We start from the raw sequence: 21,400 nt of genomic DNA, 5'->3' as shown, positions 1-21,400 counted from the left end.
ACATATGACCTGTTTCAAGGAGGGCAATGGTCAGCTTTCTCCATTTTAAGCAATCCATATTAATTTGTCTAGGAAAGAATGCTTAGATTTGAAAATTGCTTTTGCTTACTCCTGCCAGTATCTAGTTAATACGATTAAGTAATAAAGCATATTAGTTCATTCTCTAGGAGTCTGGACAAACTTTTCCCAGGGAAGATCTGAACATACTTGGCTGTGGCCAGAGAAGGGGGTGGGTTTGATGGCTTTTTGCGGGGTCCCTCGCAGAGCTGCACATCTGTGGTTGCCTCCCCTTGCACAGCGTGCTGTGCTACATGTCAGCTTCCTGGTATTTTTCTTCTTTCAGAAAACTTCCTATACACTTTGAATTTTTCCACAGGTGAAAAAGTAGAACAAAATAAAGCCCAGCAGACAGGCAGGAGAGAGAAAACAGACATTGTTCGTTCTGGAACCTGTGTAAGGAAAATGGCAGAAAGGTACCAGCACAGTTGAAACTGGTTCACACTGAGTTTAGGGAGGTTTGTTAACATCTCCCGCATTCCTAAAATAACATATTAATTCTCCTGTGAAGTGTTTGTGGGTGGTAGCGTGTGTATGCTTTGTGGTGCATGTATGTGTATGTACATACATACCTTTATACGTGAAATATGTGAGGGTGTAGATGCAGAGCTAATTGCTGGGTTATAGTTCAGGTAGTTCTTTTAAAATCAAGTCTTAAGAAGTAATGTCGGGTTTCATCTCTAAGAATGAAGCAAGAAGAGCAAACCCGTTCCCCAAAAGCAAGAAGAGCAATCAAGTCTGCCTTTGACAGCTGCCACTGGCATCCTGTTAAACTGAACTCTGTGAAACCGCCAGGCATAAATCTTCCCTCATCCTGGAGAAAACTAGAGATGAAAGACAAAATTATGCTTAGAAGTCAGTCGTGGAAAAGACTTTGATCTTTGCCATTAATATGAAGGTTTTTGCATTTCTCCCAGATTCCCCGTTGTCCTTCCATGGACTAGAAACTCCAACTGTTTGCTGGAATTTGGCTGGGTGAAACGAGAAGTGCAAATTTATCCTGTTACATAACAGGAGAGCTGGGAAAGTCTGGGATTTGTTTCCACAGAGATTACTGCCCGGCCTGCAGTTCTGGGATCAGTATGTACAGGAGGAGGTGCTTTCTGTGCAGAACGGCAGCGAAGCTTTAGTTAGTCTCATGAAGTGAACTATAAGAAATTAATTGAACTATAAGAACTATAAGCAATTAACAGGTTGGCAGCCCTCTGCAAATGGTTTTGGACAGACTATGCCTTTGGATGCACGTGTGGTCCTGCGATTTCCAGCTGAATGGAATTTGGCCCTTAAGATCTCTTATGAAGAGGTATCACATGCAGCAGGCCTGAGCTGGTAGTCATTAAAAATTCTTGCTTACTGCAGTGAGCGCTGCGTTTGTAGAGAGTAACTGGAGAGCTGAAGGAGCAGAGTGGCCGAGAGTCTGTGCGCACAAGGAACGAAAGAGCATAAAGCAGACATTTTAGCTGGTGAGGTTGGCCAGGATTGACACACGGGTGCTTTCTCCCAACTTAGCAAGTCTGGCTGCAGTATTTTTAATCTGACGTTGGTAAACTAAGTTTATTGTGGTGTTAAATCATAATGTTGAAATGTGAATCACAAAAGTGCTAAGGCTTATGGTTTCCTGTTCAGTTGTAGCGCTGCCTAATTAACCTGCTCCCCCGTTACCCCTCTGTCATGCTGGTGCATGTGTGTTTTTGTGGCTGCATTGGGGACTGGATCCAGCAGATGACCTGGCTGAAAAGGGTTAAAGTGCGGGTGACTGTCAGAAAAGGGCACCGGCTGGGCTGGATCAGCACAGTGAGCCCGCTTGTCACCCCAATACCTGTGCCAGCATGACAGGGAGCGCTGCCAGGAGGGAAACATCTGGGAGCGGAAGGGAAGGGAAGGGAAGGGAAGGGAAGGGAAGGGAAGGGAAGGGAAGGGAAGGACTGCTGCTCCAGCCAGCACTGCCCCGAGAAGTGATTCATCAAACACTGAATACAACACGCAGCTTCCTGGCATAGAAGTACTTTTTGTGTGTTCACTGTTTTCCACATGATTTCAGGGTACTTTAAAAGAAGGAAACTTCCCTGTCCCCCTTTAAGGGGGGAAGGTTTGATTATCCCTCATTTAATAGGTAGAAAGTGAAAGAGCAGAGAAGCGAAGTAGACAAATCGGCCAAGGTCAGAGGGACTCTGGGGGAAAGCCAGAGCAGCACCTTGTGCCGCAGGCCTGTGCCTTGGCCGCAGACCCAGCAGTTGCCCCAGGCCACCTCCGAGAGCTTTGAGCATTCAGCTGCTCGCTTTGCACTCGTGTGAACCAGAAACATCGCTGATGACTCTAGATGCTCGCGTACAGTCACTGGCGTCGCAGTATCGGAATACCTCTGCCTGTTCGGAAACAAGCCTATGTTGTAACTTGTTGGAAAGGTCTGCAAGAAGGCTTTATTGCTGTGGCCGAATGCCTGCACTGTAATTACTGTAAAGCTTTCTTCAGGCTTTTTACTTTGTTTTTCTATAAGCAGACGCAGCTCTTTTAGTGCATGTGGAGTCAAAGCAAACCAATCGATTAGGAGAGGCGAGAGGAAGGTAAATCTCTAATGTGGACGTGCCCGGCCGCCCCGCTGGCGTGCGCCGCCGCTCCCGGGCCCGCACGGGCGAGCAGGGAGCAGGGCTTCCCCGCTGGGGGCAGCTCTGCGGGGAAGGGCAGGGCCGAGAGCCCGGGGAGGCGCCGCACCCCCCGCTTTCCCGGGGGCGGCGGCGGCGGCGCCGGGCGCAGGGGGCAGGGCGCAGGGGGCAGGGAGCAGTCGCCTTCGCTCCCCGCAGCCCCGGGGGGCCGGGCGGGCGGGCGGCGCGGCCCTGCCGAGCGCTGCGCTGCCGGGGCTCGGGCCGGGAGGCGCCCGGGGGCGGGCGGCGGCGGCGTTAGGACCCGGCGGGCGGCGGGGCGGCGGGACGGCGCGGCGGTTGTTTACCGGGGCGTCGCCGAGCGGAGCCGGCGGCGGCGGCGGCTCCGAGCGCTGCGCGCCGAGGATGCTGCGCGGGGGCCCGCGGCGGGCGGCGGCGCTGGGCGCGCTGCTGCCGCCGCCGCCGCTGCTGCTGCTGCCGCTGCTGCTGGCCGCGCTGCTGCCGGCCGCCGCCCGCGGCGCCGAGGGTGAGTGGCGGCGCCGCCGCCTTTGTTAGCGGCGCCGCGGCGCGGGCGGGGGCGGCGGCGGCGGGGCTGCCCGTGCCCGTGCCCGTGCCCCCCCCCACGGCCCCCTCGTCTCTCCGCAGAGTGCCTCCGCGGCGACGGCGCGTCCTACCGCGGCAGCCGGCGAGTGGCCTCCGGCGGCGCCCCGTGCCTCAGCTGGCGGGCGGTGCGGAGCGGCGGCGGCGCCGCGCTGCCGGCAGGTGGGTGCGGGCCCGGGGCCGGGACGCGGGGCCGGGGCCGGGGCCGGGCAGGGCCCGCGCTCACGGCCCGGTGCCTCCCGCAGCCGCCGAGGACCACAGCAGCTGCAGGAACCCGGACGGCGCCGCCGCGCCCTGGTGCTACGTCCGAGGCGCCGACGGGGGCCCCGAGCGGAGACCCTGCGACATCGCCCCGTGCCCAGGTAGGAGCCGGCCCGGGGCGGCCTGTCCTCCCCGTCCTGCCTGCTGCCCCCGGGGCTTGTCACGGCGGCGGGGACCCCCTGCACCCCAACAACACCCCCGGCACTCCACATCCCCCCGCACACCCTCCCCCTTGCACATCAATAACCCCCCTGCGCACACCCCTTGCACCCCAACCCCTCTGTGCACACCCCTGCTCACCAACACCCCCAAACACCCCCCCACACTCCAACAACCCTCCCCACGTACCCTCTCCCTTGCACATGAACAACACCCCTGCAAGCACCCTGTGCACACCAACACCCCCCATATACCCCCTTGCACACCAACACCCCCCAGCATACAGCACCCCCCCACACACACACCAATGCCTCCCTGCACGTAAACAACCCAGGCTGCGGCAGCCCCGCTTCCCATCCGCGGGAACAGGGACCAGGTGTCCCCAGGGCTCCCCTCCGCCCCTCGCCGAAGCACAGCCCTGGGGGCGCACATCTGCCTCCCAGCTGTGCCGTGCCCCCCCCCCCCGGAGCTCTTCCCTTAGCGCCAGGAAAGGGCTGTGCGAAGCCTTGACCCCCTGCGCTGTCTCACTTGCTGCCGTAGCTCTGGCCGTGCAGTGTGCGGCGGAGGTCTGGACATCTAGGAACTGCAGAGACGCTGGTAGAGCATCAGGGTGGGGGGTTACCGCTGTCTAAACAGTGAGTGCTGGGCTGAGCTGGGGGGGAAGGGGGAGGCTGCAGGCAGGGGTGGGAGAACTTGGAAAAAAAAGAGAATTGAGGGGAGGACAGTAAAGGAAGGAAACCCCAAAGTCTGGATTCCTCCTGGGTAGAGGAGTGTGTCAGGGTGGGAAATAACCTGCCGAGAGAAGAACTCTAGCTGAAGCCTGTTTTAGGGAGAGGAGATGTTTGTATTGACCAAGTTCAAAGTAACTGCTACTTTTCTGAGCTATTTGCTTCTCTTTGAGCCCCCTTAAGGTATATGTGCTCCATGTCCCTCGGGATTGCTATCCCTGCATGTAAACACTTCCCCCCACACAAACACCCTCCACTTTCCTTCACTCCTCGTCTTTTGCCTGCTTTTCCTAAAGATAAAGCAAAACAAATGTTGCTGCCAAGATCTTTACTCCAGACACTCAATCCTGCAGCTTTGGGATCGGGGGAGCTGACTGACCTTTCAGCCAATTCACCATTTGCATGTTCAAGGAATCTGGCCATTTTTGTGTCTCGGAGTGGGCAGCTTTCTCCTGCAGCCATCTCCTGCTGCTCCCCTTAGTTGAGCTTCTCTGGCTGACCTGACGCAGAGTAACTGTGCAGTGCAGGAGCCCCGATTTCCTGTCTCTCACTCCCCTTCTGCACTTCCATTTCACATTCCACGGAGGACTCAAAATGGCTGCAGATACCAACCCATGCAGAGGTATTGCGAGCTGTGGGGGGAGATCCAGGGCCTACTGAGAGGCCGAGGGAGTTTTCAGGTGCAGATGCATACTGTGAATGGCATATCCAAAAGGCATGGGGTTTTTTTTTTTCATTTAGGGCTGGCCCGCACAGGCAGTACATATGTTCCCCTGGCATAGCTTTGCTGTCCTACAGCTCCCATTTAACCTGTGGCATGAAAGAGGGAGCTGTCTTGAAAACGGGTCTCAAGGCTGTTGATAAAAGTCCACAGGGCTGGGAAAGAGTCTGTGCCATGAGTCATCCATCCTTACGTACCTTTCTTGGAGCTCTGGCTGAGGAGGGAGTTTGTGTAGTTGCACTAGTCAGTGACTGTGCTGCCCGAAGTGTTGCTGTGACTTAACCTGTCTGTTGTGCTAAAGGAGTTTGCTACATGGCTGCAAGGGAAGACTGGGAAAGAAGAATGTCCCTGGGTTGTTTTCACACCAGCTGGAGTCTCCTTCCATCAAACCTTTCTGTGTCAGGAGGATTGAGGCAGAAGAGAGATAAATGGGCTCCTGGGAGGTTTGGGATGGAGATTCTGATCATCTTGTTCGTGTCTGTTCAGCATGATTGAAGTTGCAGCCTGTATATTGATCTGTGCGCTAAATGAAGTCATTGTGCATCCCCTGGACTAATGCCCTGAACCTGGGTTTCATTCTGCTGTCTGACTCCTGCCTTGTCTGTGGCAGTGCCTTGCACTCCCTGTTAAACAGATTCGGGTCAGAGCAAAGTGGGGGAGGAGCGTGTTTCTTTCCTGTCTTGGTAGGATTTAGGATTTCTGGCAACAGTGTAAGAGGGAACAAGTGTTTGTCAGTGTACAATAAAGCAGTTCAGTGATAACAGACGGGGTCTGTCCTACTCACTAGGCACGTGCTGCTTTGAAGTACTCACCTCTGCTTGGTATTTAGTATGTCTCTGTTTTCCGCCCAACAGATGCTACTTCTACCGCAGCGCCAGTCCCTGCAACGGAAGTTGATGTTTCTCAGGAGGTCGAGCAGGTGTTTGAACCGGCTGATAACTCACCCTCCCGGAGCGAGGCAGCCGCTGTGCAGCCCGTCATTGGGATCAGTCAGAGAGTGCAGATGAACTCCAAAGAAAAGAAGGACTTAGGGACACTAGGTACAAACCCAGAATCATACACTGGATCCGTTCCTGTAATTCTGGCAGATGGATTTCTTTTGAGGCTCTGAAAGCAATGCGGTAGCTGGATTTACAGCCTCTAATTTTGCCTCTTTTCTTCCTTTCCTCACAGGGTATGTGCTGGGGCTGATCATGATGGTGATAATCATTGCCATTGGAGCCGGTATTGTCGTGGGATACATCTACAAGAGGTCAGTGGCTTCTCTCCTTTGTCCAAAAGCTGGTGTAGGCATGAAACAATTATACAGATCAGGAGTCTGAGCTCCTGCAGACCCAGCCAGATCCTAATGAGAAAAGGCAAATGGAAGCATAAGTTCTCATACATTACTGATGCTGCAAGAGCTTGTCTTGTCACACTGAGAAAGTAACTATTTAAGAATTAATCCCATTCTTCCCCTTTTGACCCATCAGTATGGGATTCTGTCCCATTTAAAGTTTCAAACTGCTCTTCTATGTTTTTTGTTTGTTTGTTTGTTTTTGTCCCTCACTGGGGCTTTCTCAGATGCTTCCAGGGGAGCTGAATTTTAGGTATAAGCTGGAGGGAGCAAATGGGTGAGGTGCCCTCACAAGAACTTTCTTTTGTGATCAGAAAAGAAATAATTCCCCCAGCAGGTCAGCTTCCCCTGTGGTCTTCTGGTTCCACTAGTCTAGCTAGCCTTGGGAGAAAAATAGATGGCAAAATCTTTTCTGAACGTGCATTGTGTCCCATAAAGCACTTTTCTTGGCAAACAAATTATATTTTGCCAAAGTTTCTGTCTGCTTTGAGGTCAGTTTTGATTCACCCTTAAGTTATGGCTTGTGCAGCCACTTCACTGCGTTGGGCATAAACCTTTCTGTAGCTCAGCAGCATTTGAACATCAAAAGTGTTAGTGGTAATAGCAAGCAGCTTAGTTGTAAGAGTCAGAGCAGGATTAACAAATAGCAGTGAACGTGGTTGCAAGCGAAGGCCCAGGCTCCCTCTTCCGGGAGGGTTTGCTTTGTATTTTGGCTGTTTGACAGCAGTCTGACACAGCCAAGCAGAAGGAGCCCTTTCCCAAGCTGGGACATGTCCTTATGTAAGTGTTTATAATAAACGCGGACAGAAAAAACAGAGGGAGGAGTGTTACATAAGGGGCAAAACACAGAGCGCTGCTTGTCGAGGAATCTGATTCGAGGTGTCACTTCAGAGAACGCTGTCTGGTGTGCTGGCAGGAGCAGCCGCCGCTGCTGCACACTTGTAGGCAGCTTTGAAAGGCAGCCAAACTGCTTGTGTGCTGACTGGAAACCCCCAGCAGCTCTGCCTGCTTGTGATCACGAGCCCCGCGAGGAGTGGGTGGTGCCTGTCTCACTTCACTCCTGTCATCGGCAGGAAGGAGCAACAGACTGAGGCTGAGCTTTGTCCAAACGCAGCTTCACTCCGTGCTCCAGCCCCGGAGCCAGCAGCAGGCCTGCAGTGCGGGATTGCCTTCTCTCTCCCTCCTTCCCCAGTGCCTTGCTCTCAACGCCGCATGTCCAAGCTGGCAGGTGTGGGTGGGTATGGTGAGAAACCTTTAATGGTTTAGTAGCGCTGTGGCTTTCAGTGTGCACAACATTTCTGGAGACAACATGCTATTAATGCCATCCATTTTTAAAGCGAGGCAGTTCTTCAGCTGTACAAATTACAGAGGTGTCACCTCCCTTAGCAGGAGGCTGAAGAGCAGGGTAGGTTTGAGGAGCTGGTTATGGTATAAAGCTGTTAGCTGCAGCCACAGCAAGCAGGACCAGCTCTAAAGTAGGGCTTAATACTTTCAATAACAGCTTCATTTGCTACGTAAATCTGTTTGCTGCCACAAAAGGCAGAATCTATCACCACAGATGTATTTGTTTCTGTCAGATGAAGCAGGCTACGGAAGCTCTTCTGCACAGCAGTGGGCTCTGTGCTGTCTCACTGCTCCCCTGGGCCTGCACTAGCCGGTGCCGTGAAACTATAAAGTATTAGGAAGCAATTGTCAGTGCTATGGCTTGAAGGAGAAGCCTGGCTTTACAGTCATGATTTAGCTGTAGCTCCGTCAGTGAATAAGCCAGTTTATGAGGGAGGAACAGACACTACTTGGCTGCTTCATGTAGAGGTACACACATAGGTGCTCTGCTTACAGCAGTGAGAAGCAGGGAATGTTTCTGGGCCCTGTGTGTGTGGCTGGAAGGTCTGTTTGTTTAAGAGCTGAACCCCTTTCTTTCGACTGCATCGCTCTGCTGGGACTCCGCAGCCGAGCAGTGGCACTCACCTTTTGCACATTTTTTTTAAATTATCTAGGGGGAAAGACCTGAAGGAGAAGCATGAGCAGAAAGTTTATGAGCGTGAAATGCAGCGCATCACACTGCCACTCTCGGCGTTTACCAACCCTGCCTGTGAGCTTGTAGATGAGAACACAATCGTGGTGCACACCAATGAGACGCCTGTGGAGGACACACACGACGGTAGTGGTCCGCTCATGGGGCAGGCGGGTACCCCTGGTGCCTGAGCAGCTGGGGCAGGAGAGGTTCAGGCTGAGCAAAGCCCCCAGCTTCCCACTGTGAGTGCAGGGGGCAGTGCGTGTGTTCATTTCTATTTTGTTTTCTTTTGGATGAAAGCCAGATGGAGGTGATGCAGAGGGACAGAGCAATGGGCTATTCATCACGATCTGTCTGGGGGAACCACTCAGTGCATGACCAGCTGGGGACTGGTGTGGTGGACCCTGCTGCTTCCTCCCGCCTACCTCCACGGAGTGCCAAGGGGGTAAGGGGGATGATGGGCCAGGCTCACACCTGGCCACAGATCCCATAGTCCAGAGCATGGTCTTGGCTTCCTCTTTTTCTGTTCCTTTCCTGTTGAATGGTGTGCACTGTTACTTGCGTTTCAGCCTGGAACCCCAGGAGGGAGCAGTACTGCAGGGACTGAGGGGAGCTTCACGTCAGACATAGCTAGATAATTACACTCTGATTATAATTCCTGCCTTTTCGCTTTAGTGGCTGAGAGCTGGAGACACTGTCCAGCATCCTGCTACTGAATCAGTGTTTTTTCTTTTTTGAGGGAAGAGTGTATTTGAGGGATGGCTCTGGCCAGGAGCAGTATGTTTAGCCCAGTGTCAATTTGGAAAAGCTCTTCTCAAGCTGCTGACAAATCCAGGTCTTCCAAGGCTGAGGCCACATCTCCATTCCCCTGTGGTGCTACATGCACAGCCAGAGTTGTAGGTGTCCAGGCAGTCTCTGCCTCCTGCTCACTTACTTACACAGATCAGGAAACCAGAAGGCCAGCAGTAGATATTTGTGAAGAAAAATAACCTGCCCTTCAGTTACCTACGGCAAGTTGAGCACTGAGGGTAGCTAGCGTCAGCTTCCAAATTCCCTTGACTTCCTACAGGGCCAGCTCTGCCCCGAGTGGCCAGGCCAGCTGTGGGGGTGACCCGGACACAGCAGCTCCTGCTCCTCGGGCAGGGCAGCTGCTTTTGCAAGATCCCAAAGTTATGGCAGGGCTTCTGGCCCAGCCTCCTTCACACACACTCTGCTTGCGCAGCAGGACTCGCTTACAGAGCCTGGCCCCCTTAGAGTGGTTTCGTAGCAACTTTTATCAGCGAGTGTTTCAGGGCGCTTGGATGGGATGGCTGCTGCAGTGTCTCCCAAACAGCACCGAGGCAAAGCCAGTTCAGGGAAACATCCATCCCCATTTCAGGGGATTCAAGCCATTCAAGTAAGTTTTCTAGCCCTCTGCTGTATGGCTGAGGGACTAACAGGGAACAGCACTTGGCAGCAGGGGTTTTAGTGTCAGTGTTTGATTCAGAAAAGGGAAACGTTTTATTTTTAAATGCCTTTGAATACCATTTCTTTGTAAAATGTTTTAAATACCTCATAATGAGAAGGTGCAGATTATGCTACCTTGTATTAAAGCTTAAAAGAAAAATGCTGTGTGGACACCTGCATGGGCTGTGGCTCATCTGTATGTTCCTGCCTGCCGGAGTACCACCCTTTTGCTTGTTGCTGACTTCAAAGTGAGGAGAGGGGAGGACGCTACTTCAGCTTGCCAGGCGCAGAGGTAAATTCCTACAAGCAGTACCTCCGCTCACCGGCACTGGCAAGGGGGCAGGGAGCTCACGCCCCTGCTGCCAGCAGCTGGCTTAGGGCTGGGACGCTGTTCCTGAAGAGCAGCTGTGGGCGTGCAAGCCAGCGAGCCGGCTGACTAAGCAGGCAGCCCGCGGGGAGACGCGCTCAGTTACGGCCCCTTCCTGCGCTGATGCAGGTCAGTTCTGCTTTGGAGCCTCTCGGCGGCAGCTCTGGTCCTCGGGGGCTGGATGGACACAGAGCACAGCAGGTTACAGGACGCACTGACATAGCTAGCTTTTTCCTTTGGTCCTCGCATCAACAAATGCACCCTAACTACATATTTGGAGAGCGCGGTTACTAAAAAATGGGCTGTATTGTTATCCCTGCTTCAGAACGGGTAAGCGGCTGGGCCGCTGGAGAGAGGCTTCGTCTTCTCTTAAGAAAAGCAAGCTTAACAGCTTCTTCCCTTTCCACCACTCCAGCTAAATAGTGCTGTAGCACATTTGCACTGCATCAGTGCTACAAAGCTTTTGTGCAGTCCTGTAAAGGTGGCAGCCCTTTGGCTCAAAAAAGTGAGTTCTTGGATCATAGCTGATCTCTGCAGCTCTGATGTTACTGTTTTGTGACAGCACTAGAAACCTCAAGAAAGCTACAACTTCCTCCTTTATGTACCACAAAGACAACACAGTGTTTCCATAGCATAAGTTTATTGCTTTTAATTTAGTTAGAACATGGAGCTGTGCAAATCACAGTTCATAAACCCCACCCACACATCACCCAGGACTCTCCCCTTCAGGGGTCCCCTCACAAACCAGCCTGGGAGGCGGAAAGACAGGGCAAGTCCTATAATAATACTGAATCCACTGGATCCAGTTTAGTGAGGCTCCCCCACTGACTCACAGCACAAGGAGCCCCCAGTGTTTCTAAAACACCACTACACAAACTAAAAACACCCCCCTCACACACACACCTTTTGTCAGGTGATGGCTGATCCCATGTCATTTTACACAGTACTTTAAATTCATGGGTAGGGGGAAGAAATCAAAGTAACAGCAAAGACGTAACACCCATTCCCCACCATTCAATACTGAAGGGGGGGCAGGAAAGGAGCACACAAAATCCAGTTAAACCACGAGGTTTGTGGAACTTAAGAGCAGGACTTGAGCCAGCTTTTTGTTTGGTTCTGCCAACCCCATGTGCTACTGCAGGAGTAGCTTATTTCTCCTCCTCCCCCAGAACAGGTGGTGGTGAGCGCTGGAAGACAACGCCCCTGCTGACTCCCAGCCCTTTCTTCTCCCCAAAAGCAGGGCATGACCCTGAAGAAAGTTTCTGCTTGGAGAATCAGCTCAGGTGCTGCAGCAGCAGCAAGAAGGGACCTTCAAAGGGAGTAACTCACACAGCCTGCAGGGAAGGATGAGGTAATGGCAACTGAATTATTAGTTCCCCAGCTGCCACTCCCAGGGGAATGGGACAATCTCCAGCACTTTCCTGTTCATCAGCAAGTCTGTCCTTGAAGTAACCTTGGGTGCATTCCCCTTTATACCATCATGCACACATGAAGTCTGAGCTATTTCAGACCTCAAGTGGGATTCTTCAGCTTTCTGAAGAGCACCTTCTGCCACCCTTTCGGTCACCTCATCTCCACAGGCCAAGGGCTCCAGCAGCCTTAGCTCTCCAGGGACGTTCACAGCCAGTGCAGTTCCCCATATTCGGGTTCAAATCCTTTCGTCTGGATTAAGGTCCTTGGGCAGGCAGACTCATTGTGCAGGCTCAGAGTCTGAAGATGCTCAAGTGGCTCATTTGTTGCCTGCCTTGTTCACGATCAGGAGGGGCAAGCAGAGCTCAACCTTAGTGTTTCTGGACAGGCTTTTGGAGGTATTCAGAGATAGAGAAAGAAAAAACCCACAAAAAAAAAATCATACACGCTTCCCCACAGACAAGATGTTTCAGGAGAGCTGCCCAGTTCCTGGGGCCTTTCACTCCCTCCCCTGACACACGCACTAGAGGCCAAAATCTCAATAGGCAGTTCTGGAAAACACACACATGAACACACACACTGTCCTGGTGGGGTCTTTTGCCGGGTGCCTGATTTCCCCAGCTTTCTGAGCAGAGTAGTCAGTCTGGGAGAAGCAGTTCCAGAAGTGCTGGTCTTTTTACCAGGAGTCTCCTAAAGCAATTCCCTCCCTGGCAGACAGGCCAGGATGGCTTCACAGCTTGCAGCCAAGTTCTAAGGCACCACAGTAAAGAAGCCTGAAAGGGCCAGAGAAACACATTTCTCAAGCCAGAAAAATAGTGTTGAGCAGCTTTCCTAGGTGCAGTTAGCAGGAAACAGCCCTTTTCTCTTCTGAAACATGCCACAAATCCACAGTGAATCAGGAGGTCCAAGAGGAGGGGCAGGTGTGTTGGATGTGGGGGGGAGAGGCACACAGCGTGGTGCCCCATTAATGCCCTGGAAGTGGCTGAAGTGCATCTCCCTCCCTGTCGCTCATCTCAGCTCCCACAGAAGTGGTGCAGGCAGTAGGACGGACTGACTAGGTTGTGTTTTCAGGTAGCTTGTCGCGGCTCAGTCCGTACTGCACGCTTACGTTGTGGTCCAACTCTTCCAGCTCAGATGGGAGGGGGATGGCCAGTTCTCCCAGGAAGAGAGAGAGAGCTTCAAAGCAATCTTCCAGCTTGGAAAAAGTGGGCCTAGAAGGAGAAATGAGTAGATGTGAGTGGGGAAGAGGAGGAAGGACAGCATCTGGAACAGCTGGGCCGGGTGTCTATCCAGGCCACTGTCCCCTGCGGAGAGGTGTGAGCTGGGATGTGATCCTTCCCCATTTAGTTTCAGAGACTGCAGAGATCACATCTATCTGGGGTTATCAGTTTTTACAGGGGATGACCGGGGAGGCCTGGCCCTTTTTGAACCCACTTGGCATCAATACTGTTTTGAAGCTACACGTTTCACAACTGAAATCACATGTGAAGTATTCGCATTTCAGACCTGCTGCCAAGGACTGCCCCTACTTTTCACACATGAGAAACTGAAGAATCACTTCCTCTTTACCATCTCCATCTCAGATGCTGGTTCAGAGGTCTGTCATAGACAGCGGTATCTCCCAAGTTGATGAGTCCTTAGTCTCCCTTCACATGGAAGCTTCTGAGCATTCCCACAGAAGGTAGGAATACAACCCTCTTCCATCCTCTGTGCTGAGCAGTCCTTCCACCAAGGACGTAAGGACACATCCTCCAGATTTACAAAGAAGAGTCCTCCTGCCCAAAACCTACCTGCTCTCCGGTTCCAGTCTGCAGCAAATGGCAGCCAGAGGGAAGAAGGCTGGAGGACAGTCAGCAGGAACAAACTTCTCCCAGAACAACTTGACATTAAGGCCAAAATCCAGTGTGCGTGGGAGGCAGTCCGGATCAGCATACACCTGGCCTATGATCTAGTGGGAGAAGAGAGGAATGCTTAAGTACCGCAACAGTCCTGGAGAGTTAACAAGCAGGAGACTCCAGCATCAGGCAGGGGCTTCTTCAAAGTATTGGGGCAAAAGGGAAAGAGCAGAAACATTGGCATTGCATGAGTCCCTCCTGTCTAGTGGGGCTAGTTGCACAATGGAGCAAGCAAGGCACTGAATACAGACAAACTTCATGTGAAATTTTTGCAAGACCTGGCAAAGTGGCTACTGGGGTGGAGGGAGGCCCAGCCACCTTCTTTTTCTCCCCAGGGTTTTCTGCTGGAAGGTACACAACAATGTGCATCTCCCAAAAAGCTGCACAGCAGCTAACTGCTGGGTCAGCTACTCTGCTGTCTGCTGCTGGGGACAACACAGCCCCTCCCGATCGCAGGTGACTGACGCAACCTGCATCACCATTCCTTCCCTCCCCCTCCCACACAATCTTACTATATCACCAGCAAAGCTCTACCCTACAGAGCTTGTGAACCATGCTGGGAAGGCAACAGCACCACAAATTGAGCTCTCTGCTACCAGCAAACTCAACCCACCCACAGCCAGAAAGGAGAGGGAGGAAAGAAGAACAAGCATAATAGATGCTCAGGGGTTGCAGAGCCGGTAGAGGACAAGGATGGGTGGAACAGAGAGAGCCTGCCCCAGCGCTCAGAAAGTCCCAGTACTCAACACATACTCCACTGAGGTGCACTCACCACCTCTGGCACTAGGTGCCATCAAGGAAAGCTCAGAAGTAAGTGCCAGACAGACACAATGGATAGTAAGAGGGAAGGAACCCTCAGCAGGCAGCTGTAGGGTAATCTGGACCCAGAGAAGGTCAGCATTACTACGGTCGCTCACATGCAGAAAAGTATCAGGTTTAAAGCCTCATCAGGTATCATGAAAAGGGTGTTCTTACTTATAAACACCCCGGCTTTTCTATGCCAATAACTCAGCAGGACAACCAGGTCCTGTAACTAGACAGTAGAACAACCATTATGTATTTTGGCAGAGTTATTTCCTTATCTGTTCTGAGTATGCTACTTCCTTTTTTAGCATCTTTATTTTGGTGACAAGGGAAATGCTTATCTGCCACCACCCCTTTGTCTTTTCTCTAGATGAAACGGTTGTTTTAATCTGTCATACAGATTTTTCAAGTTCCCAAATCCATCACTCACAACCACAACGTTCTCTGAGAGGAGGGCCCAGTGTGAAATAGAGCTCCAGATGAGGCCACAAAGGTTTATACTCAGATATTTTCTTCATGTCCTTCATCCAAGCATGGAGGAAGAAACCATGCTGGTCTCCCCTCACATTCCTGAAACTGCTGTGTTATCTGTACACATAGCAACCTTAAAAAGCCACAAGGTATTTTCATTTTAAAAGGTGTATGCTACAGTAGAAATGCAGAGGAAGGGTGGGGTGTTCTTTGCTCTGCAGACAGAAAAGCCTGATACAGCAATAAGATCGTGCATCAGCTCAGAGATATCCTAAGCCTACAGACTTCAGGGTGAAAGCTTCATTAATCAACCTGCAAAGACATTTCAACTTCTTTGAAATCAACTGCCATCCAGGATGGAGGCTCTGAATCTGTTGAGGTAATTATACAGCTGATTGTTCTTTTACTGAGGCAATAGGAAATCGAGCTGTTAAGTCACAGGCTGCAGACCCAGCCACTGGGAACTGTCAGATACAATGTGTGGCGGAGATGACAACGGGGAAGGAGAAGCACAAAGATACCACGTAATGACCTAAGCCTTACCTCACAGAGAACAATCCCAAATGAGAAAATATCCACGGTCTCATCATAGCTCTGTCCTGCAGGAAACATAAGAAATGCAGCTCTGTGAGACAGTTCCCCATCCAGCTATTCCAGGACCTGCCAGCATTGTCCCAGGCTTGGCCTCCAAAGCTTAACTAAACCTATTCCCCTGAGGGCCCTACGAGCAGAAGATACAGCAGCACTTAAATCTGGCCTGGGTCAGTTGCCCCAGGATGGGAAATGGTGCATGTATACCAACTGCTTCTTCGCACACACGACCACCACATATTTTAACCCTGCTTCTTACTTCTACATGGGAAAGCCTCATGTGTCAGAGGTTTGAGCAAATTCCAAGGACACCTCTGGAAAGCTTTTGCCCTGTTCCATTGATTGCTGTTCTGGTGCCTCTCTACAGCGCACTTGAGTTGTTGTTCAGCTTCCCTGGCAGTCAGCGAGTGCCCAGTCCCTGCTGCAGTGACTGCAGAGGTAATAAATTACACACTAGCAGCACTTTGAATCTGGGAAAGCAGACTGGCTCCTGCAGGCTATTCTCCATTTGCAGACACTCCCCCCTCCCCAGCCAATACTGGAATAACTGCTAAGAGCACAGAGCAGTGAATCTGGTAAACAGCCTTGTCTTGAGAGGTGATGTCAGACTGCACTCTTGCTGTTCTGACAAATGCCAGGTCTGAGGCAGCCTCTGAGAAGCAGGCTCAGACTCCAGCAGGGCCTGCAGGCCTTGAGAGAAGAAGAATGGAGCAGCATACAAGCAAGCAACACAGAGAAGGGTTGAGTATGGGGGAGAAGATCCATGTCCTCCCTTCCCTGGTGGACTATGTCTAACCAATTAGGCAATGTCACAGCCAGCCCAACTGCCCAGCCTTGTCAGAAGACCTGCTCATTAGGAGAAAATTGTGCCCATTGTGTTTCACCCTTGCCTCAACTCCTGCAGAGGCAGTTTTTCCCCTAAGGGACATGGTTCATCCCTAACGCAATTGATTGTCACATGCCAAAAATAGATTTCCAGTGCCCTTAGACACCCCTGACCCTGAGGCTCCAGCAAACCTGGTAGCAGATGGCTTCTCCCTGGATCTATGCAACAGTACACGTAACCCTCATCCTGGAGTTCAATAACTCCCTGCCTCACAAAGCGCAGTCATAAAGCACAAGGCTATTACAGAAATTGATTTCAGGTTCAGTCTTGTTTCAAGCCTCTTTTTCTTCCCTGGACCATAACAATTTTAGGTCTACCTGGGCCATAGCAAGTTTAGGTCTGTTGCTCTCCTGCGGAGTCCTGCTGCCTGCTAGGAAGATTGACTCTGCTGGTACAAAGGCTTATCAGGGCAGGTACAGCAAGAGGAAGTGCAGCTGGGGCACTTCTGCGTACAAATAAGCTCACCTATTAGCAGGTCTAAAACCATATGTTCTAATAGGTTTGACTGTTAATAAGGGATAGGAGCTTTCAGTAATCCTGTCATCCCTATACCTTGTCACAGGCTGGCTCCTCATCTGCATCTGGTATCAGTATCTTACCATTTAACATCTCTGGGGCCATCCAGTACGGGTTCCCAACCACTGTGTAGCGCTTTTTCCTGTCACTCTTGCGCAGCGTTCGCTTCTTGGCAGAAGGCTTCTCCAAGGTGGGCTTTTTCCTCTCCTCCACAATCAGCCGAGACAGACCGAAGTCAGCCACCACCACCGTCTTATCCTACACAAGGGATTTAGTACAAGCCACTGGTTCCTCTCGGTTCCTTTCAGGAGCAAAAAGGCTGCAACTCCTGTTCACTACTGACTATACTAACAGGGCTACCGGCAAGGTTTCTTGCAGCCAGATGAGTACAGCAAGCCATCTGGACAGGTGTAGGACACCCAATTCACAATCCCAACTTGTCATTTCCTTTCTTTGTTGTCTAATTTCCTCCTGTGTGGTCATCAACACTAATCCCATTAATTTGGCTACACTTGCCAGAGCAAGCTTGGACTTTTCTTTTCAGACCTCCTATTCTACCTGGCCAGAAATTAACCGAGACTTTGAGCTGGGTCATCTGAAGCCTAGATACCAATCTCATATTCCAGCCAAGTGACCAGAGGCAGGGCTTGAGGGAATGAAGCTACACAAAAATCTTGTGACCTAGCACTTCAAAAAGAGGGAGCACGCACAAGTGCACACACACCCACACATTTTTCTGAATCCTGAGTGGCAGTAAAAGAGTCAGCAAGTGGTTAAAAGAACAGAATCAGCTGTAGAGAATGGTTCAGAGTTGAGATAAGGAATATAGCTGATCTAATTCTCATAATATGCCTGTTAACAGGAGATGCTACCACAGGAGAGAAGGTGAGAGAGCAGGATGAAGAAATGGTGAAAGCAAGATCAAATTGGAATATCCTATGTGAAGACGAAGCTCTGTAGTTAAAAGGCCCCCTGAGATCAGTTCCACATCCTGACAAGAGAGGGCTCCAAACTGAACATCACGTGGAGAAAACCAGAGAAGGAAGAGGATGAGGAGGGAAGCAGCATGCTGTGGGGAAGAGAGGTGTAGCTCACCAACTTGATTAGGCAATTGTGTGAATTCAGGTCTCTGTGAATGATGCACATGGAGTGCAAGTAGGCCTGGAACAGAAGGAGAGAACTCAGCGTCAGGGGGTCCCAGACAAACACCTTCACATTTACAGCCTTCAGCACAAACCCAGTTCCTAGCAGCCAGGCAACATCCGCAAGCCCTCATACACCACACTGCTGAAGCAGCTAACCCTGACCCTGGAGGTTTGCTGCGTGACAGAAGGGGCAGTCTGACTCACCATTCCAGAGGCAATTCCTTTGGCAAAGCTGACCTTCTGCTGCCAGGGAAATGGGTCCTGAAAGACAAGTCCTCAACAGTCAGGGAATATCTTACCAGCCAGGTAGTGACAGCTATTCCTTCTCAGCAGAGACTCTTACAGCAGTCAGAGAGAGATGATACAGCCCCAAGAAGGCAGCACTTCCATGCTCCAGGCCCCCTATAGCTAGGAGAAGCTTTTCCATGAAGCTCCACAGGAGAAAACTAGCAACAAACACCATAAGGTAGACATGACCACAACGCAGTGACAACCTCATCCCAGAGGAGTAGAGGTCTACCAGACTCCCTCTCAGTACACACTCACCGCATTGCGGAGGAAGTCCTTCAGGGTGCCCCCCTCGATGTACTCGGTGAGGAGATTCAGCTTCTTGTCCTTGTACAGTACTCCAATGAACTTCAGCACATTGGGGTGATCCAGGCTGCGCATCACTTTCACCTAGAAAGCAGAGATATCCAGCCCCAAAGAAGAGAATGGAACAAGTCCTGACAAATCTGTGGTGATATTCATACTGCTCCTGCCCCAGAGGAGAGCACTCCAGTCCTGGAAGTCACCTCCAGGGATCACAGAGTGCACTCAAACCTCAACCTTAAGGCAGTCGATTATCTGTTGCCTCTTCATTTCCATATTGTGTGATTAGCCTGATCTTAGACTTTAAGGAGACAGCCCTTAGGTTTGGCCAACTTTTAAGAGATGACTGCTCTCCAGGGCACCCAGCTGTTCCGTACTGCATGTGTCAGGGCCAGAAGAGCAGCACTGGGTGCTTAGGGATCCCTTTAAGCTAAATCTGACTTCAATAAACATGGTAAGTGGCCACCAAGAAAATGGTTTAGCTTAATTACAGCAGGAGTCTTAAACATTGCATGGATATTGGCCCTCACCATTTGTATTTGTGCATAAGGCTCAAGGGATAAATCCTGCATATATTCTCACAACTCAATTTGCCTTAGACTCAGAATGCTTTTATCATTGAAAAATTAATGAACTGGGAGCTGATGCCATGTCTACTGTTCAGTTTAGGTGAGTCACATTTCACTGCAGCAAACATTTAGCTAGAGTCAGACTTTTCCCAGCACGACATCTCCCTCCTCGCTGCCTGATTCCTGCCAGAGTGCTGGCATTATCACTCTCCCACTGGAGAAGAGAGGGAAGAAAGTAACACCACACTATTAGCTCAGAAACTTCTTGAAATCTTGCTCATACCTCTGTCAAGAAAGTCTTCTGTGTTTCCTCATCACAGCGAATCAGCTCCTTCATCACCATCACCTTTCCTGTTGCTTTGTGAGTAACCTGGTGGAAACAGACAGCACAAATACAGGGAAGGTCTCAAATATATAGCTCCAATGCTCTTGCAGTTCTTCTGAAAAAGAGGGTAACATCTCCCTCCATCCAGAGAGGGATGTAGATGGGAGAAAATTCAGAGCCCAGGGAGCTGCAGAAAACAACATAAAGTTTCTCCTTTCAGAATTCAGCAAAGAATCTGTAAGTGAGACAAAAACTACCTAAAGCTGACAGAAAGTCATACCAGGAGATCAGCAGCATCCCAAGAACCAGAGCTGAAGGCTCCATTTTAGGTAGCACAGGGCTGAGCATGCACACAGGCCGAAGCCTCTGAAGGCATCAGTTCCATACTTGTGCAAGCCTCGAGTTCCCTTATAGAAGGGGTTTGCCCAGCATGATGCTCACATTTTGTACACAGACCTTAACAGTTATGTTCTGTATCAGCGGAGGCACCAACGTTCATTTGCATTAGAAATCAAACCAAACAACCCAGAACTACATTTACATGTGCTTCAGTGCCATGGGGACTCTGGAGCCCACTAGCTTCTGATAAGCTTCTCAAACTGACTCTTGTGCAAGCTGAGCTGGGATGCACAGGCTATTCAGTTAAGGCAGGAAGCAGTTGTCTTTCCATGCTCCTTGGGAGTAGTGTATTGCTACCTGCAAGGAAGGTCCCAGAATGGTGGCCAACACCCAGGAATCCACCCTAAACATCAGACAATATACTTTCTGGCTGGTAAACATGAAAGCATTTCTGGTTCCTTAAGAGCTGTTTGCCCTTATCCAATCGGTTCCTGGCATTTTGCTGTGTTCTGGAGGCTTCTTTTAACCAGATCTCTCCTCGCTCCCACACCCTATGGAAGCAAGGTAAAGAGGCCAAATTCTGATGAGCAGGTTTTCCTGGAAATCCTCTCCCCCTTAATTTGTTTAGCTTGGACAGCTCAGTCTACCTAGGATCCTTGGATAATTAAACAAGCACCTTCTCTCTAGGAACAGAAGGGAACTATTCTGACCAGATACAAAACTTGTTGCATCAAAAACATTCAATCTGAAGCTCAAGAAAGTTGTCATTTCTTTTTGCTCCACACCTTTTAAAATAAAAAGCCTTTCAGAAAACCTCCAGATTGGCAACTCAGAACACAGGACCAAGTTATGGTATTTAGGAAACTGGTGAGCACTTGCAAATATTGTGGCATTTTAGTGCTGTTTGGAACCATTGGATTTAGCAAGGTGGAATATCAATGCATGGAATGACAGAATAACACAAGAGAAGCAAGAGTACGATATTCTTCTGCTCCTGTCTGGAATGAAGCATCCAAATTTAAATAGTCAGCCAGGGAACACTACACATTTCAGCAACATGGAAGCCAGGGACATCTAATACCCAAAGGGAAGTGAAAAGACAAAGACAAGACAAGGCTAAGTGTAATTCTTAAGCTGACATACCAGCAAAACTGAAATAAGTGCCATTGAACCCCAAGAGGGGGATTTTAACTCCTAGAGCATGCACCAGAAAAGAATGGCTATCAGGCAATTTGAGTGGAAAAGAAATGCCTTTGTGCCATTAACTGTGTGAGCGCACAGTTGACGGATGACAAAAGCATGCGACAGAGGAAAGGTTCTGCTTACCTGGACCTGCTATTTCTCTATGAGCAGAGGAGAAGAGAAATATGCTCATTAGTATAGATCAAAAGCATCAGGTTTGTAGTACTGTCTCACCAACTCTCATGGAAGCATGAGATGGATATGGTGGCTGGACACCTGAAGTTTACGCAGGTATGAGGAGAGAAGTCCCATAGCATGGCAAATGGCAATCAGAAGAGCTCACATCACCTTTGGTAAGGCAGAGGAAGCTGCTCCCTGATGCTATGA

General features: G+C 50.7%; 2 protein-coding genes across 5 annotated transcripts in view; one reads left to right on the top strand and one right to left on the bottom strand.

Annotated features, from left to right (window-relative positions):
- Positions 1 to 3,062: 3,062 nt before the first annotated feature.
- On the top strand, positions 3,063 to 10,099 carry PIK3IP1 (phosphoinositide-3-kinase interacting protein 1). Of its 2 annotated transcripts, none has more exons than XM_067307135.1 (7): positions 3,063 to 3,183; positions 3,303 to 3,419; positions 3,503 to 3,619; positions 5,981 to 6,166; positions 6,300 to 6,378; positions 8,460 to 8,623; positions 8,781 to 10,099. In XM_067307135.1, the coding sequence occupies exons 1-7, from the start codon at positions 3,063 to 3,065 to the stop codon at positions 8,852 to 8,854; spliced, it is 858 nt and encodes a 285-aa protein (XP_067163236.1). In that variant the 3' UTR covers positions 8,855 to 10,099. The 2 variants fall into 2 exon arrangements, with proteins under 2 accessions (XP_067163236.1, XP_067163237.1); XM_067307136.1 differs by having other exon boundaries at positions 8,777 to 10,099.
- An 813-nt stretch (positions 10,100 to 10,912) lies between these two features.
- LIMK2 (LIM domain kinase 2) overlaps positions 10,913 to 21,400 on the bottom strand; it is a 33,333-nt gene continuing 22,845 nt past the window's right edge. For all 3 annotated transcript variants that reach the window (XM_067306762.1, XM_067306764.1, XM_067306763.1), the window contains 8 exons: positions 19,451 to 19,537; positions 18,554 to 18,685; positions 18,212 to 18,268; positions 17,958 to 18,023; positions 16,946 to 17,120; positions 15,413 to 15,468; positions 13,490 to 13,647; positions 10,913 to 12,910 (listed from right to left, as the gene is read on the bottom strand). In XM_067306762.1, the coding sequence (XP_067162863.1) occupies positions 12,754 to 12,910; positions 13,490 to 13,647; positions 15,413 to 15,468; positions 16,946 to 17,120; positions 17,958 to 18,023; positions 18,212 to 18,268; positions 18,554 to 18,685; positions 19,451 to 19,537 (888 nt within the window). In that variant the 3' untranslated portion in view covers positions 10,913 to 12,753. The remainder of the gene's footprint in view (positions 12,911 to 13,489; positions 13,648 to 15,412; positions 15,469 to 16,945; positions 17,121 to 17,957; positions 18,024 to 18,211; positions 18,269 to 18,553; positions 18,686 to 19,450; positions 19,538 to 21,400) is intronic.

This window comes from Apteryx mantelli, chromosome 17, assembly GCF_036417845.1.
Source record: "Apteryx mantelli isolate bAptMan1 chromosome 17, bAptMan1.hap1, whole genome shotgun sequence".
NCBI classification, from domain to species: domain Eukaryota; kingdom Metazoa; phylum Chordata; class Aves; order Apterygiformes; family Apterygidae; genus Apteryx; species Apteryx mantelli.
Note: the sequence above shows the minus strand (reverse complement) of the source record. Positions and strands in the feature narration are given on the sequence as shown.

Coding starts and splice junctions, on each gene's coding strand:
- PIK3IP1 (XM_067307135.1), top strand. CDS start 3,063: ATGCTGCGCGGGGGCCCGCGGCGGGCGGCGGCGCTGGGCGCGCTGCTG. Junction 3,620..5,980: donor CGACATCGCCCCGTGCCCAG/GTAGGAGCCGGC, acceptor TCCGCCCAACAG/ATGCTACTTCTACCGCAGCG. Junction 6,167..6,299: donor GAAGGACTTAGGGACACTAG/GTACAAACCCAG, acceptor CTTTCCTCACAG/GGTATGTGCTGGGGCTGATC.